Below are 14,577 nucleotides of genomic sequence, written 5' to 3' on the forward strand. Positions count from 1 at the left end.
ATGGCTTTCCTGATTGTTGGAGACAGGTGTCTACCTCCGTTATCTTCAGAGGCTATTTAAATACAGAGAATCAAATTGATAGTCTAAATACTTGTACGAGGAACGAATTAGTTACACCTGCCGCTGGAGGTTGATCAAACTCTGACAAGTGGTTTTACTTGTAGTTTCTGTTAGTGCTCAGTTGATATGGCGAACCAGCCCGGAGGTCTCAACGGCCGGAGGCCAGGATCATTTAACCTTGGTTAGGTGTTGTTTCTCCAGTTATGCTGTTTGGTTATCGAAATCAGAAGACTTTTACTGAGAAAGAAAGTGAAGAGACAAGTGATTGTTATTTCAAAACGACGCTTGTGCTGCAAACTATCACACAGCCTCATGTGAAAGTTTTTGTTTATTGGCTTTCCTCAATAACCACAACGTATCAATCTACGAGTTCGATGTTAATGCAGTCATGAAAAATGCAATGAAATGCGACCTGCGCTACAATATTAGCAGCATACGGTTTGTGCCGGTCTAGACTCCCATCAAAAAAATTTAAATACATGGTCAAACAGGCATGCTTACATAAGTAAAAAAAGTACCAAACATCACGATCAATGAGAAACCAGTTTAACCTGTTGTTCCTGCCTCTTCCAGACATGCCAAAATGCGAAACGTTCAGTTCGTTGCTGCATGATATGAAAGGAAATTCTTTCCTTGCCAAGATGTTTCGTGAACATCATAATATTTTGTCTACTTTTCCCGGTTGCTATACCAAGTCTGGATTAAAGAATCTATACTTGCCATTACCTATGAAACTACGTCGTCCATGTCCACAGCACTGGAGTCCCGTTTGATCAGAGAGAAAGGAGAACGACAATTTCCAGGAAGCCTGATTTCACGCTGATAGCGTATTATTGTACGGATGACTAATATGACCATTTTCATCGCAAGTCTAATTACATAAAAAGCTTAACGGAGCTTCCGACCATTAGACCGCTCCTTAACGACGTGTTTGGAGCTTGAAGCAGGTAAACTGCATCGGTGGATCACTTTTCCAGAAATGGCCAAAATAAATCACGTATTTCAAAGAATAGGCGCCGCCCATGTTTTCCATTGGATGTGAATGTGTTGGATTCTACTGTACGTTATTCGCAGATGCTCTGCTTCACCGAGTTAAGATATCTTCATTAGTTTCTGCGAAATCAACACAAAGGCCAATGCAATGATGAGATGACAGACCATCGGACACACTGGCGTCGTCTGCCCACTGGCTATCCCAATTGGGGTTCTTCAAATGCATCAAAAACATGTGCTGAACATCATGAAACGGATTTCTCGGTCGGTCCAACTAGAGTATTTGTGCTGGCTGTAAAAATTGCCATGTTAGTTCAAGGCGAGTTGCACTATTTTTCCAGTTCCTAGGGCAATGCGGTGACCGAATGTCGCGAAATCTCTAAGAGTGTTGGCAACGACTTTATTACGGCAATAGAATTCGGATCACGTGTTTATGGCCGCTTCCAAACGTGCGAAAGAGGGTTTTATGGTGAACGCTTCGGGCAATTTCGTAGGATTTGTTTAACAGAGGTGTCGGTTTCAGCTTACGATGTTTGTATGTACTGTACCGATGGAAATTGACTAGGAAATAGTGAAAGTATGATATATTTGTATTTGAGGCCAAAGGTGGCTAGGTGCATTTTCATGTCAACATCTTCGACCCTTGAGATTCCAACACACCATGCAAACAGAGCCATACTGCCAGATGCATTTATCTCTGATATCACCCTGGCATTACTTAGAGCATAGCAGGCGGATAGTATATAGGACGAGACTGATCTCCAAAGCTGTGTCGAAGCTATTTGACCGGTTGAAGCATGGTTGGGTTGGATGTATGCGTTTAGTGCAGGCGCCCCTCTACGAGCTAGCCACGACACAGTATTAATGTCCGGTTTGCCTATTACAGAACAACGAACTTGACCTGATGACTTTCTCCAGAGAATAAAAACAAACTTCACCTCGTTTTCGGATTCAATCTAAACCTATCTATTTCGTCATATGTGTGAAAATATAGCACTTTACATGTCTGTCTGCATAATTAGCTAAATAACACTTTATATAAAATGTATACGTACTGCCCCAGAACTTTCTATCAGTATAAACAAGAATCGATAAAACACCACTGATTTTTCTGCACGAGTCACTCTATTTTTTGTGAACTGAATCCTGATAAAGATAGAGAAATAAAAAACAACATTCAAAAAACTTGAACAACGTTCCATTAATTTTTGGCCAATTTGAATGCCATCAGGTCATTGAGGATACTATAGAGTATAATCCACCATTCACATTATTCTCGTTTCCCTGTGGGGTTTTCTTTCTAGCTACTATGACATGAATTGAATAAGAATAAGAATGAACCATGAAAAGGCCAACAATATCGAGAGAATATCGTTTCGCGCGAGTAAATGCTTCTTCGACATTCACGATAACCCACCACTTAGCAAACCATCAGGCACTGAGTATTTCTACCTTCTAACATGCCAAGGTAACAAAAAAGGTGCAATAAAACGGCGGTGATTGAATGTATCAAGCGTATACTCTCCTGAATGAAATTCTCTCTTTACACGAACAGTCAACGCGATATCTCGCAGAGAATCAAACCTGCTGTAGATTTTGATCTGGGCTCCGACCAGGCTCAGCTTCGAAGCTACTTTCGTTCGGCAGAGTCTGAATAATTCTCTCCTTTCGGTAATGACAGCGACCATACACGCTTTCATATCGCACACCACTTATGAATACTAGCCGAATTCACCTGCAAACGCCCCCCTATTGTCGAAATTCGGTACCTACATGTAGTGCTAGTTCAGATGGTGTATTCCTAGTCTATATAAATACTCGCTAATATGGAACCAACCCTACCGCTCTACGCGTTAATAAGATTCATATAAAAACATACTGAATTTACAAAAAGCTCGCTGATATGTTTTTGCTAAAAGGTAAAACATTACTGCTAATAATAATTCAATTTGCCGTGAAGAATTAGGAGAAAACCAAAAAAACATCACTTGTGTGTTGTTCGATATTTATGGTGTCAGATTCTTATTTTTAGACATTTATCTGAGCCACGGACGTATCTGGCTAATTCAAACCAACTCGATGATGCTATGGCCTAACACCTGATTGTGCAGCAACACTTCGCGCTTTATCACCAAAAATAGACAAAAACTGAGATTTGTGTGAAATATAGTATATCTAAAACTATTAAGAATTGCAATGAATGTTTTTTAAAGGGTGGCCTAAAGTTTCTGGAACGCATATTTATTCATTTGTTTTGATTTTATAACTTAGTGTTTTTTCCCTACAAGGACTATTTCATAACCATGACGCACATTTACAAAAAAACATGATTTAGCTTCCAAAGATAACAGGCAATTTGAGGAGTTTACAGTTCGTTATCCATTATTTGATTGATAAAGTAAGAATGATCCGAACCGCAGTTTTATCTACAGAGCCCAACTTCAAACCTTACGAAATCCCTAGTCATCTCGAAGCTGTAGTGTCGCCATTACTCCACTAGAGGGCTTGATGGTGGTTGCTTCGGTCACCTTGTCGCTTTGATTGGGCAACAAGGTGTACTTGAATGTTTGCAGAAGCTTGCAAAGGACAACCCGACTTTCGATCTGAAACAAGAACATAATTGTTTGCAATGGTCGATCGATACTTCGAAACTCTTCTCAGTTCTATCACCGCTTTTTGAACCAATATCTGAAGTCGCATTCCTAATTTGGTTGAGAAAAAGGAGGTAATAATGCCTTGACCGAAATCTCGATTGCAATCGGTAGAAAACGAGAAGAGCAAGGTCTTGAGCGGCTTACGTTTAGCGCAAGCCATTACTTGAGATGGCGATATTGTTGTATACACCCGACCCGCGCTGGATGATGCGCATCTCACTCTGTCCGTGGGTGATATGTAACAAATGGACTTTGATCACTGGTTTGAACAGCTTGTTTGTACACGGTTGTGTGCCTGGGAAGCGCTAAGAAATGAGACACATTGCACTGGCTCAATACAGCTGTTCTGGTATCTAATAATCCTGTATTAAAGATTTCGTTAGGACATAGCATTTAGGTAAGTGCTAAGTACATGTATATCGGAGTGTCTGTGTTACTGGACCTCAGGCACGTACCATAGCAAAGTTCTGTCCAATGCAGTTTCTCATACCAGCAGAAAATGGCATATAGGTGAAGTACTCTCTGGAAAAGGAGGACAATTGCTCATGAACATAAAAAAACACAGGTTCATATGAAATTATGGCAACGTATATTATGTGATGCTAAAACCTGGCACTCCAGTTTTGACCTTGTCGGCATATATCTTAGTACACTGCAGTCACTAAGCCTGCGCGTTTCTATCACAGGTTTGACAGGCTTAAATGTTATCCTGTACCACTTTTTGAAGGAACATAGAGTTGAGAAAGGGGCAGCACGTTCTGAGCCAAGACAAATATTTTGTTAGAAAGATTTTGTACAGAATCACCATTCGTATTGTTATTGATTTCATTAGTTAGTTCAAAGTAAATTGTGAAGGACAATTCACGATATAGGTCATGAAGCGTTTTTCAAGGAGTCTACTTCAACCACCAACCTTTGGCTTTCATCCATAAACCTCTCTGGCTTGAATTCCTCTGGGTCTTTAAAGTAACATTCCTTGTGATGAATGTTGCCGAAACTAACCTGCAAAGAGTAAAATAGGGACGCGGATTTCGCTATCAACCTAGATTCGCAAATCAAAAATTGCCTGCCAGGGAACTTCTTTCCAAGATCTTCCCGATAATAGTAAAATAGACGCTGAGAAAGATACTCGTTGTCCTCTTGAGCGGACCCACTGCCCAAGGGAGGGGGCTCGTTCGAACCCTTTTGACCCCCTGGTACGCCCGTGAAGGACATGTATCCATGATCAATCGCCGGTTATTTAGAGCTGCAAAATGTATGTTAACCTTGAAATGTGTTGATATGCTCGGTCTTTTCGCATCTGTGAAAACAAAAACATCTTGTTGAAACAAAGAGGTGGCAAAACAGGCTCTCCAGGGGGTCTTCAGATGTATCAGGGGCACGTTTGCCCCCAAGTTTTCCGATAGATTCAGGGTTTAAAGCATGGAACCAGTTTTAACCTCCTCTTCAGTGGTACCCCTAAAAGTCCCTTCGCCCACCGGAAACATTCTGATGACCCTCTTAGAGACACAGGCTCATGTACTCTAGTTTAGCCAGGTCATCGTACGCGATGTGCTTCTTGCGGCCAATGACTTCGTCAACTTCTTCAAGAAATCTGCAAGAGCAACCGACATACCATAATAGATGTTTCAGCCGGGATCTTAAAGCCAGCAATAACCGTCTCTTCAGTTGTTCCACGGATGGTAGCAGTGGCAACAGGGTACATCCTTAATATCTCCTTGAGACACAGGTTCATGTATTCTAGTTTTGCGAGATCATCGTATATAATGTGTCTCTTTTGGCCTATGACTTCGTCGACCTCTTCAACAAGTCTGGAAATAGAAAACACCTTGGTCAAGGGATCTCGCAAGGACTCGTTTCATTAGTCGAAAGTCAGCATAAAAATATAATATATATATTATAAACACAAAATCAAAGACAAATGCATTGCAAGTTTGTTACATGTACCTTACATACTGATAGATATCTTAAGACTTCAATGTTTATTTTGCTAATTTTGCATATACAGCATGATAAAACTAGAACAGACGAACCTCATCAATACTTCTGGCCTTTTCCCAACTTCTTGCAAGAGAAACGCAATGGTATTCGCAGTAGTTTCTTGACCTGAGACAAAAAAGGTACTTTTGTGATATACTTCAGTGTACTTTCCCTGATAAAAAAGGTAATACAGTCCTAGAGAAAAGTTAGATTATTTATAGGACTTATTAGATGATGCAAGGTAAGTTCGTTATAAAAGATTGCCAAAAGGTATTCAAAAGAAAGTTCATCAGAAAATGATCTTACCGGCGACAAAGAAGGTAACGAAATCATCCACTAATTCCTCCAGAGTCACGCTTGGATCTACCTCTGAAGAGAAGAATATAGCAAGTAAAGTTTACAGTGACTAAAGTGGTCAGAACAAACGAACATGATTTTAAGCGGACAACCCACCGTTTCCTTAACCTAGTGATTTTGAAATGATAATAAAGTTTAGTACTTGGCCATTATGAACTTTCTTACTTGTAGATTTAAGTATGTTGGTCAGGATGTCATTGGGTAGGTCAACTCCGTCCTCTACCAGCGCTAGCCTCTCATTGATAATCTTCCTTCCGAAGCTTCGAAGGAACTCGCATGCATTCCTAACATCCATAACGTACTTTCTTTTCCATGGGTTATACTGAAGACAGGTTTTGATGAAAGGATAAAGATCAGTGAAAGCGACACAACTTTCCACTTCAAAATATAACCCTCACGAATTATCTTATTCAACCGCTTCTATTGGAAATTAGCAAATTTATTTGAATATTTCAAGCATTTGATAAGTACATATATGATACCGTATCTCCGCTGACGGTGTAGAAGTGGAAAATGATAATCGGTCAGAATACGACCGACACTTTTTCAATTTTTTTCCAGGGGGAATTATCCAGGTAAGGCCAGGGATTTCTACATCTTGTGTAAACCCAACTACATTGTATAGTCACCACCAGCGATTCATCAAACATAGGCTACCTTTTCTGATTCGTCTGCAGGGTTATGAAAGGTCGCATCCCCCTTTCCGCATGCACTTTGGCATTTGTATTATCAAATAAGAGATAAATTTTATCCCCCGTCAAGGCTTTGAAATACCAGTTTTTGATACTTTAATGTGAGTAACAATCAATAAGTATCATCATGTTACCAAAGGCACAATCAACATAGATGCGAAATATTCGACAGGGTTTTTTCAAGGAAGAATACGATTCAGCTCTTTCCTCGATGACTAGGAAAAGTGGCATCTTACCATGACATCTTGGGCGATGTTGGCGGTGTTGAGGATGGCTTTTATGAATGTCGCAGGATCTTGGTGACCCAATAAATGATCAGACGTTTAATTTTCTGTTACTTACTTGGCAAAATGGTTCTTTGTACCCGGATGTCACTCCCTGGAGCGCAAGACGTATGGACGTGGGGAATGGGCTCTTATTGTTGTTTAAAGAGTCTATGTCCAGGCCAAATGCCGTCTATAAAACAAATGAAATAATTGTGTACTGTCATAAGTGATAGATACGGTGCTGATCTGTAACGAGGGATTCTTTGGGCTAAAATAGTTAAAAGGTTACTAGTATTTTCTTTTGTTGCTTAATCACCTACCCTGCCTATCACATCTAGAGCAGTCCTGTTCACTATATCTAAGAGTGACACAGTAGTTTCACCATCGGCAAGTGACAGGAGTTTGGAGACCATACAGTCGGCTCCTAAATTGAATTCGTCCATCAAGTCCTTCAAAGCCCTGAAACCAAAATGGAACGGTACATCAAAGCACAATGTGAATCTGTCATAACTCACTGTGAATATTTGCCGAAATATGTATGTTCATATCTCAGGTCTCCCTGCGCTTGAGAAGTAGCTTTTAGGCAGGGAACAGATGACCTCGTACGGCGAGATGAAACGGCAAGACGAAGTCGTCGCTGCACTTACTACACTCTGACCAATTACAGTGCATTAGATAAATCTTGGAGATAATGGTATACCATGATCTCGGTTTGAACTCACACAAACTGATCATGGAGACAGTGGTTCCATCTCGATTTGCGCTCGATCGTGAATCGATATAGTGGTATCATCTAGGTTTGCACCCACAAAAACTGATCACGAAGATAGTTGTACCAATCGTCTCGGTTCTTCAACTTGAACTAGCATCAAAATACACTCAACAACATTGATCATGGATATATTCCTAAAGTAATGCCACGATGTAGCGATGCTCGCAGCAATCAACATTCAATACCGTACTTACAGTTTGTGGAATGCTGGATTTAAAAGCTGCCTTTTTCTGTACCAGTGCTCGTGGTCAACGTCGGTCAACAAACCATTCCCGATCAATCTGAAAGAGGTAGTGGTGGATAGGGAAGGTATTGAAGTGTGTACCGATGGGCGGGTGTTAAGGTCACATCTTCCTGACCATAAGGTATAAGTTTCGTGGCCCGTTTCAAACGTTGATACGGCTCGTTCTCATCATCGGGTACGTTGGATAGGCCATTTTCTAATAAAAACTGTAGGTGAAGTTCAGGTTCTATTTTCATTTTGAAAGAATGGGAAGAACCACAATTATGCTTTAGAGCAGTTAAGTTCAATTCTTCACCCTGAGCATTCTGAAGGAAGGTAACAAACTGTTGGTCTACTCAACGTTTCACACCTTCTTCCAAAAACGTTCATCATGTCTTTGTAGCCCTCTTCGTTCTTGAGGTATTTCTTACTTGTCATGAGTTGTTTGGCGACAATGTGGTTATCAGTGATCATGATGGCATTATGGAAAACAAAAAATCCAAAGAAGTCTCCATGATCTCGGGACCTGAAATTATAAAAGTAATGAAAGTGTGCAAGAATAGCAGCCAGATACTCATCTTTATCTGCGTGAGAACAGCATTTAATTCAAAACAGCACGGAATATATTTTAGGGCAAATTTTTAAGATCATACATTTTAATGATTTTATAGCTTGATTTGCTGCACACTGCACTGTTGATGTTCTAATCGACTTTGAGATTTTATATCGGAGGCTTCCTTCTCCTAGAATGGTTGCCTACAAATGGTAACCGGGAGTATCCCCAGTGAACCTATCTAGAAGAAATGACCCCTCCCGTTCGCCCTGTGAAACAAAGCTCACCATTCACCCCAGACGCGTATCTTCTTCCTCCAGTCGTCAGCAGTGTCGATGAGAACAGTCGCGTGACCAAGGAAAAAGCTGTAAATATACAAAGACATAATTATTCAGTTGCTCAGGAAAAACGCTCCGCAAGCTAAAGTCTGATGTCTGAAAATTTCTTGGCCCCTCTACCCTGGCCGCCCTACGGTACTTGAGTATGAGTATGCAAAGCTTAGCTTCAGCCTTACTTGGGAGGGTATATCAGGGTAATTTACCGGTCAGCATTAATCCAGACCAATGACCTAGTTGTAGCACACAAACAAACAGATAGGCCAAGGCCTTCACACAATATCAATACGACCAGCAGTATATAATACTATGTACACTATACATGCTATAGGCCCCAGTCGTTTGGCGAACCTACCTGGTAAAACTGTACTTTAAAGGCGCCCTTGGTATGTGCCCGAATTTAACATATCGTATGTATAGAATGTACAAAACGTAAAGCATAAAGATAGCAAAGATTGCCAGAAAAGGAACGGAGAGATAAAGCCAAAACATGGTCGGAAGTTTGAAGGATCTGGACGGATAAGCACGAGTTATGTATGTCATCGGTAATTTCCGGGAATGGCGAAATATACCGAAACATTGCTGGCCTTCTTGATGCGCGGGAATGTTAAATTAGTGAGGTTTTCAACTTTCTTTGATACAACTCTGATAGACCTGCTTCAATTTCAGAGATGAAGCATGTATAAAATCATCTTCCAACCTCACAGGCTCTAACTAGTAACACAATGCCAAATACATGTATCCCTTTTTTACCCGGCGTGAAGGTCGACTGATGTTTGGATGTTTAAGAATTCTAGGACTCTTCATGATATTTTTGCAACTGGAATTCTTTCCATACATGTAAATTCATGGGGCTCTGCCCAATAATAGGCAGATATCAAGTGTTTTATATACAGATCTTTGGGGGAGAGGTCATGTTCATAAAAGAGTTCAAGCGGGGACGTGTTTGGGTTTGTCAGGCATAAAAAATATGCACCCCATTGAGGTTTTTCAAGGACATGAATAACCTCGTGATGTTTTTTCACAAGCTCAAAAAAATTTTGTTTTTCATTTCTCGGTTGGAGAGCATGGTGGCACCGACCATGAGTTTTTCATGGGCTGAAATTTAAGGCAAACTTTCACGTAGGAGAGGTGACTGGGGGGCCCTCCCTTGATTCTTGAAAAATCAGGATGCGAGATCAGGCCATTTCCAACGGATGTAATGTTCTAACCTACATAGAATTACTTTCAGATTGATTTTCTCTTCAATTGTTTTTTTTAACAATGTAACACTGAGTACGGTTCGCTTGATCGGAATCACCTAAAACTCGCTGACAATGCACAAAGCCGTCTCGCAACACATTGCCAGATGGGGATGTGAGATGCGATATCAGGCAATTTCTGACGGATATGAATGCTGCGCCAAGCGGTTCGATGTTCTAGCCTACATAGAATTTGAGATTGATTTTCTCTTCAATAGTCTTTCAGTTAATAAACACTACAGCAGTACAGTTCCCTGAAAACCCTTCAATTAGGGGTGCATTTCTCAGAAAAATCCATTCGTGGGGGATCGTCAATATTCTCACAAGCGAAAAAAAACCTTTTAGTGCCATTTCCATGTGCGATCTTTGGCCCAAAGCACAGGCCGATCAAAAAGATTTCCCGCGATCAGTGGGCGTATCTTGGCACGAAAATAACGAACCTGGGCATCTACGGTGATGTGCTGAGTGTATGACACAAGTGTGTTATGACGAATCAAATTCAGTGTTCAGGGCGTGCTCGTCCGGACGGTCTCGGTAAAGTATAAAGGTGGTGGCTCAGTCAACTTATTCATTTCAGCTCCAAGCTCAACAAATTCAACAACTCGACTCGCTCACCCCTCAGATACAATCAGTCATCATGTGCATTGTAGCGGGACCACGTTCAGTAACGTCTTCGCATGGACCAGGAGAGTTCTTCCAGCCGTTCTTCAACGTCGAAACCAGGTTCCCTAGAGATTGCAAGAAGAACAGTAACCAGGTATTCTTTGATAGGGAAGTCGACCTGTACAACAAAAAGTCCCAAGAAGAAAAGACCTACGCTGAGAGCTTCTTTGAAAAGGATCAGGCATCGACCACTGATGGCAGGTCTTCTGATAATGTGCAATCGAGACAGGCAAAAGTTGCGACTACTGAAAAGAAGCCGGCAACTCGTTCCTTTTTGTCCAAGAAGCGAGTTGAAGCTCTTAATAGTCCTCGAGCATGTCAAGATAGCCAAATCTTCTTCTTCGAAAACGTAGCAGCAACGCAAGGGAATGAGTTTTTCCTCTTCGAAGAAAACTCCTCGAACCAGAGCCGCTTCGTCTTCTTCTTCTTCGTGAATGAGGTAACGGCTCAAAACGACGTGTTGCTGTTTTTCTTCATCGTCAAAAAGCAGTCATCGAATAAAGACGAGCATAACTTTTGCTTCTTCAAGAAAGAATCATCAAGCCCGCTGAAAGAGTTCTTCCGTATCGGCATCCCTCAAATTTCTCAAGAGGGAAACTTCTTCAACTTCGGCGAGCAGCGACAAGCTCTGATAGTTTTCTTTTTCGAGAAGTTTCTAGCGCTTCTACAGGAAAAGGTAATTTTCTTCGAAACAGATTCGACCTTGTTCCTCAACAAACAGAACGTCGAAGGAGAACATTTCTTCAGTGAACGGAACGCAGGACAATTCTTTGGCAAACGGAACGCTGGACATTTCTTTGGTAAACAGAACGCTGGACCATTCTTTGGTAAACAGAACGCTGGAAAAATCTTTGGTAAACAGAATGCTGGACATTTCTTTGGTAAACAGAACGCTGGACAATTCTTTGGTAAACAGAACACTGGACAACTCTTTGGTAAACAGAACGCTGGCCATTTCTTTGGCAAACAGAACGCTGGACAATTCTTTGGTAAACAGAACGCTGGACAACTCTTTGGTAAACAGAACGCTGGACATTTCTTTGATAAACAGAACGCTGGACATTTCTTTGGTAAACAGAACGCTGGACAATTCTTTGGTAAACAGAACGCTGGACAATTCTTTGGTAAACAGAACGCTGGCCATTTCTTTGGCAAACAGAACGCTGGACAATTCTTTGGTAAACAGAACGCTGGACAATTCTTTGGTAAACAGAACGCTGGCCATTTCTTTGGCAAACGGAATGCTGGACAATTCTTTGGTAAACAGAACGCGGGACAATTCTTTGGTAAACAGAACGCGGGACAATTCTTTGGTAAACAGAACGCTGGACAATTCTTTGGTAAACAGAACGCTGGCCATTTCTTTGGCAAACAGAACGCTGGACAATTCTTTGGTAAACAGAACGCTGGACAACTCTTTGGTAAACAGAACGCTGGACATTTCTTTGGTAAACAGAACGCTGGACAATTCTTTGGTAAACAGAAAGCTGGACAATTCTTTGGTAAACAGAACGCGGGACAATTCTTTGGTAAACAGAACGCTGGACATTTCTTTGGTAAACAGAACGCTGGACAATTCTTTGGTAAACAGAACGCTGGACATTTCTTTGGTAAACGGAATGCAGGACATTTCTTTGGCAAACGGAATGCTGGACAATTCTTTGGTAAACAGAACGCGGGACAATTCTTTGGTAAACAGAACGCGGGACAATTCTTTGGTAAACAGAACGCTGGACAATTCTTTGGTAAACAGAACGCTGGCCATTTCTTTGGCAAACAGAACGCTGGACAATTCTTTGGTAAACAGAACGCTGGACAACTCTTTGGTAAACAGAACGCTGGACATTTCTTTGGTAAACAGAACGCTGGACAATTCTTTGGTAAACAGAAAGCTGGACAATTCTTTGGTAAACAGAACGCGGGACAATTCTTTGGTAAACAGAACGCTGGACATTTCTTTGGTAAACAGAACGCTGGACAATTCTTTGGTAAACAGAACGCTGGACATTTCTTTGGTAAACGGAATGCAGGACAACTCTTTGGTAAACAGAACGCTGGACATTTCTTTGATAAACAGAACGCTGGACATTTCTTTGGTAAACAGAACGCTGGACAATTCTTTGGTAAACAGAACGCTGGACAATTCTTTGGTAAACAGAACGCTGGCCATTTCTTTGGCAAACAGAACGCTGGACAATTCTTTGGTAAACAGAACGCTGGACAATTCTTTGGTAAACAGAACGCTGGCCATTTCTTTGGCAAACGGAATGCTGGACAATTCTTTGGTAAACAGAACGCGGGACAATTCTTTGGTAAACAGAACGCGGGACAATTCTTTGGTAAACAGAACGCTGGACAATTCTTTGGTAAACAGAACGCTGGCCATTTCTTTGGCAAACAGAACGCTGGACAATTCTTTGGTAAACAGAACGCTGGACAACTCTTTGGTAAACAGAACGCTGGACATTTCTTTGGTAAACAGAACGCTGGACAATTCTTTGGTAAACAGAAAGCTGGACAATTCTTTGGTAAACAGAACGCGGGACAATTCTTTGGTAAACAGAACGCTGGACATTTCTTTGGTAAACAGAACGCTGGACAATTCTTTGGTAAACAGAACGCTGGACATTTCTTTGGTAAACGGAATGCAGGACATTTCTTTGGTAAACAGAACGCAGGACAATTCTTTGGTAAACAGAACGCTGGACAATTCTTTGGTAAACAGAACGCGGGACAATTCTTTGGTAAACAGAACGCTGGACATTTCTTTGGTAAACGGAATGCAGGACATTTCTTTGGTAAACAGAACGCAGGACAATTCTTTGGCAAACGGAATGCAGGGCAATTCTTTGGTAAACAGAACGCGGGACAATTCTTTGGTAAACAGAACGCTGGACAATTCTTTGGTAAACAGAGCACAGAACTCAGAATGTAGAGATTTCTACGATAAAGAGCAATACGTGTATTTTTCTTAGCAGACTTTATGGTACTGTCCGCCAAACCTCATAAAGCTCTTCGATGTAAGACAATTCAGTGATCACTGACCGAGATAAACATCAAGCGCACTTCTTTGTAAATATCTCCATGCATAGTATATATGTAAGTTCCATAACGTTTCTGCCGTGTATGTGTACATATGACTATTTCAATAAAATACAGGGTCACGTCTTTATGATAAATTACTTCTGTTTTGTATTAAATCAATTATTATTATATACAGTGGAACCCCCGGTCGGCGACCACCCCGGTAACGCGACCATTCAACCTCGGTCCCATGAGTGGTCGTGTTACCGGTGTTCCACTGTATATGAATGTTGTTACTTTGACAAAAGAGCCAAGGTGTGAAAAGAAAAGGTCAATAGAGAATACCAATTGCAGGAGGGAACCTAATCCACACTCATACTACTGGCGACGTTAAACATTCAGTTCTACTTTCTCCCGGAAGAGCGCAGCACTAGAGAAATGGTATCGAACTACAAAAGTGTTCTTTCTTGTTGAAAATAGATTGGTTGCTCGCTACCAAGAAACGTCACAGAAGAAATTCTGGAGGTCCCATCAAGAGGGTGGGGTGGGGGAGGCGGCAGTCACCTAACCTCCAATCCTGGCTCCCATCTAGCTACTGCACTAGCTGGGTTGGCCGCCAATGTGTATTAGTATTGCTATATATTGTATACAGTATACTATGGCAAAATACAAACAAATACAAATTGCAATACAAAAATACAGAGATAAAAAAATTGCAGCAGATAAATGATAAAGAAGAAGTGCATAAATTTGCACTATCCTTG

At 41.2% G+C, this 14,577-nt stretch overlaps 1 protein-coding gene across 2 annotated transcripts; it reads right to left on the reverse strand.

The window, feature by feature from the left end:
• Nucleotides 1-856: 856 nt before the first annotated feature.
• LOC135500571 (cholesterol 24-hydroxylase-like) lies at nucleotides 857-9,444 on the reverse strand. 2 transcript variants are annotated; one of them, XM_064792108.1, is made up of 13 exons: nucleotides 9,241-9,444; nucleotides 8,838-8,915; nucleotides 8,359-8,523; nucleotides 7,969-8,055; nucleotides 7,323-7,461; nucleotides 7,079-7,192; nucleotides 6,210-6,366; nucleotides 5,994-6,056; nucleotides 5,741-5,813; nucleotides 5,323-5,518; nucleotides 4,621-4,709; nucleotides 4,163-4,229; nucleotides 857-3,656 (listed from the first exon to the last, which is right to left on the reverse strand). In XM_064792108.1, the coding sequence occupies exons 1-13, from the start codon at nucleotides 9,426-9,428 to the stop codon at nucleotides 3,513-3,515; spliced, it is 1,560 nt and encodes a 519-aa protein (XP_064648178.1). In that variant the 5' UTR covers nucleotides 9,429-9,444; the 3' UTR covers nucleotides 857-3,512. The 2 variants fall into 2 exon arrangements, with proteins under 2 accessions (XP_064648178.1, XP_064648179.1); XM_064792109.1 differs by having other exon boundaries at nucleotides 8,368-8,523; nucleotides 9,241-9,441.
• Between the last annotated feature and the right edge of the window lie 5,133 nt (nucleotides 9,445-14,577).

This window comes from Lineus longissimus, chromosome 16 (assembly GCF_910592395.1).
Source record: "Lineus longissimus chromosome 16, tnLinLong1.2, whole genome shotgun sequence".
NCBI classification, from domain to species: domain Eukaryota; kingdom Metazoa; phylum Nemertea; class Pilidiophora; order Heteronemertea; family Lineidae; genus Lineus; species Lineus longissimus.

Excerpts from the sequence above, each read along its gene's own strand:
- LOC135500571 (XM_064792108.1), bottom strand. The coding sequence starts at position 9,428 with ATGACATACATAACTCGTGCTTATCCGTCCAGATCCTTCAAACTTCCG. Across the intron at positions 7,193-7,322 it reads CTCTAGATGTGATAGGCAGG|ACGGCATTTGGCCTGGACAT; the intron begins GTAGGTGATTAA and ends TTTGTTTTATAG. Across the intron at positions 4,230-4,620 it reads TTTATGGATGAAAGCCAAAG|AGAGTACTTCACCTATATGC; the intron begins GTTGGTGGTTGA and ends CTCCTTTTCCAG.